Source organism: Buceros rhinoceros, unplaced genomic scaffold (genome assembly GCF_000710305.1).
Source record: "Buceros rhinoceros silvestris isolate BGI_N320 unplaced genomic scaffold, ASM71030v1 scaffold46166, whole genome shotgun sequence".
Taxonomy (NCBI): domain Eukaryota; kingdom Metazoa; phylum Chordata; class Aves; order Bucerotiformes; family Bucerotidae; genus Buceros; species Buceros rhinoceros.
This window is the reverse complement of record NW_010418982.1, coordinates 1-1,678: the sequence shown is the minus strand read 5'-3', so window position 1 is coordinate 1,678 and position 1,678 is coordinate 1. Positions and strand designations below refer to the sequence as shown.

General features: G+C 44.5%; 1 protein-coding gene across 1 annotated transcript; it reads right to left on the bottom strand.

Moving 5' to 3' along the window:
* Positions 1–413: 413 nt before the first annotated feature.
* Positions 414–1,154, bottom strand: DEGS1 (delta(4)-desaturase, sphingolipid 1; the record flags this gene model as incomplete). Its single annotated transcript, XM_010138716.1, has 1 exon — positions 414–1,154. A coding segment is annotated over exon 1 (717 nt), but the record flags the coding sequence as incomplete, so codon positions are not given.
* Between the last annotated feature and the right edge of the window lie 524 nt (positions 1,155–1,678).

Genomic DNA, 1,678 nt, shown 5'->3' with positions numbered 1-1,678 from the left:
ATGCTGTCCTTAAGATTTCAAGGACATAGCTGGCAAATCTCTGAAGGTATCTGCAACCTAACTAGTTTTCTGCAGACTTACAAACGCAGGAAGACAGAATGCTGGTTGTAATTACAGGAAAGTGAAGTTAGTGCGAAGTTTAAGACATGCATTTCCTCCCCTCTCCTTTTATGGGAGAGGCTTGAGCAGCCAGCACATGGAAGCTCCTTCAGTACACCACTACAACGGTGAGTAATTACCTCCTTCATCACTCACCTTTGAAACCGATCTAGTTTTTCTGTGGTTTGGGGGTTGGTTGGTTTGGTTTTAAATCTCTCAACTGCCATTATTCTACCTAGCAGAGCTCTACCTGGTTTTCAAGTTAAACTAGGGCTTATTTTAAGAAAAAGTAATAGCCTTGGAAGTTAACTTACCAGTGGAAGGCTCTTGCCAGGAATGTTGGGGAAGTCATGATGTTCATTGTGGTAGCCAACATTAAAAGTGAGCAAATTAAGCGGCCCATAGTAGGAATAAGTCTCATGTCCTTTCAAAAACATGTAATGCTCAGCTATGAAGTGTCCTGAAATTGGGTGCAACCCAAGTCCAAGTACTGAACCAGCAAGCATGTAAAAAGTGGATTTGACTCCCCATAAATAATATATTATGACATCAAAGGAAAACTGAGCCAATAAATTTATGATTTCAAGTCGAGAAATGGGTTTGGGATTGATACAGAGAGGTCTAATCGCATAAAAAAAAGGCTGAAGGACAATCCATATGAACTTCCTGAAGCGGGTGCAGAAGAACCATCCTTCAAAGTTGGTAGGAATGTCCACATCAATTCCATCTCCTCCTAAGTAACGATGATGATCCATGTGGTATCTCTTGAAGGATACGGAGTACGGGAGACCGATAGGAAGGTTGGCAAATATTCCAAACCATCGATTCCACATTGCTTTGCTGTTGCCAAAGGCACTGTTGTGAGAGATCTCATGAATAGCCAGAGTCATGGAGTGGCTGATACAGCTTCCAAAAACGTATGCCCAGAAGACTACCCATTTCCACTCCAAGTCTTTAACTAGATAAAACGCAGTCAACTGCGCAAGAACCATCAGCACAACCACCCAGATCAAATTGTAGTCTGGCTTCATCAGTGCTTTTATCTCTGGATGTTTAGCTAGATGGGAAAGAATTAAACGGAAGAGGAATTACTTAGAAGCTCTCCTCACAGCCAACTATCCTAGTGAGATTACAAAATCAGATGCAGTCACTTCTTCTGTCCTCCTAATTAGGGTTTGTCTGCAGAGATAAAGAAAACGCACCACCTTTCCCCTTGTTACATGTATTGCTCTAATTAATCCTTTAGAATTAAATAATTCTAGCGTTTTTCTGTTGCTCAGCAACTCGACACGTATATGGCAAGCATCAGTGCCACCTCCAGCCTACCCAGGAAGGAAACGGCTTTGAAGTGACAACCCACCAGTAATTCAGAAGAGCTCAGGAAAGCTCAGCTCCGATTTGGGCGTTTTCGTGGAAAACGCGGTCATTTACCACCAACACCGGGTGCCGCGACGACCTCAACGCACGGCCCGTTTACAGCGATCAGCTGACACCTTATCAACTACTCGGCTCGTTTCCCACCGGTACGAAGGGCTCGGCGGAAGCGGGCAGCTCCGGCAGCGAGGGGAAAGCGGCCCGC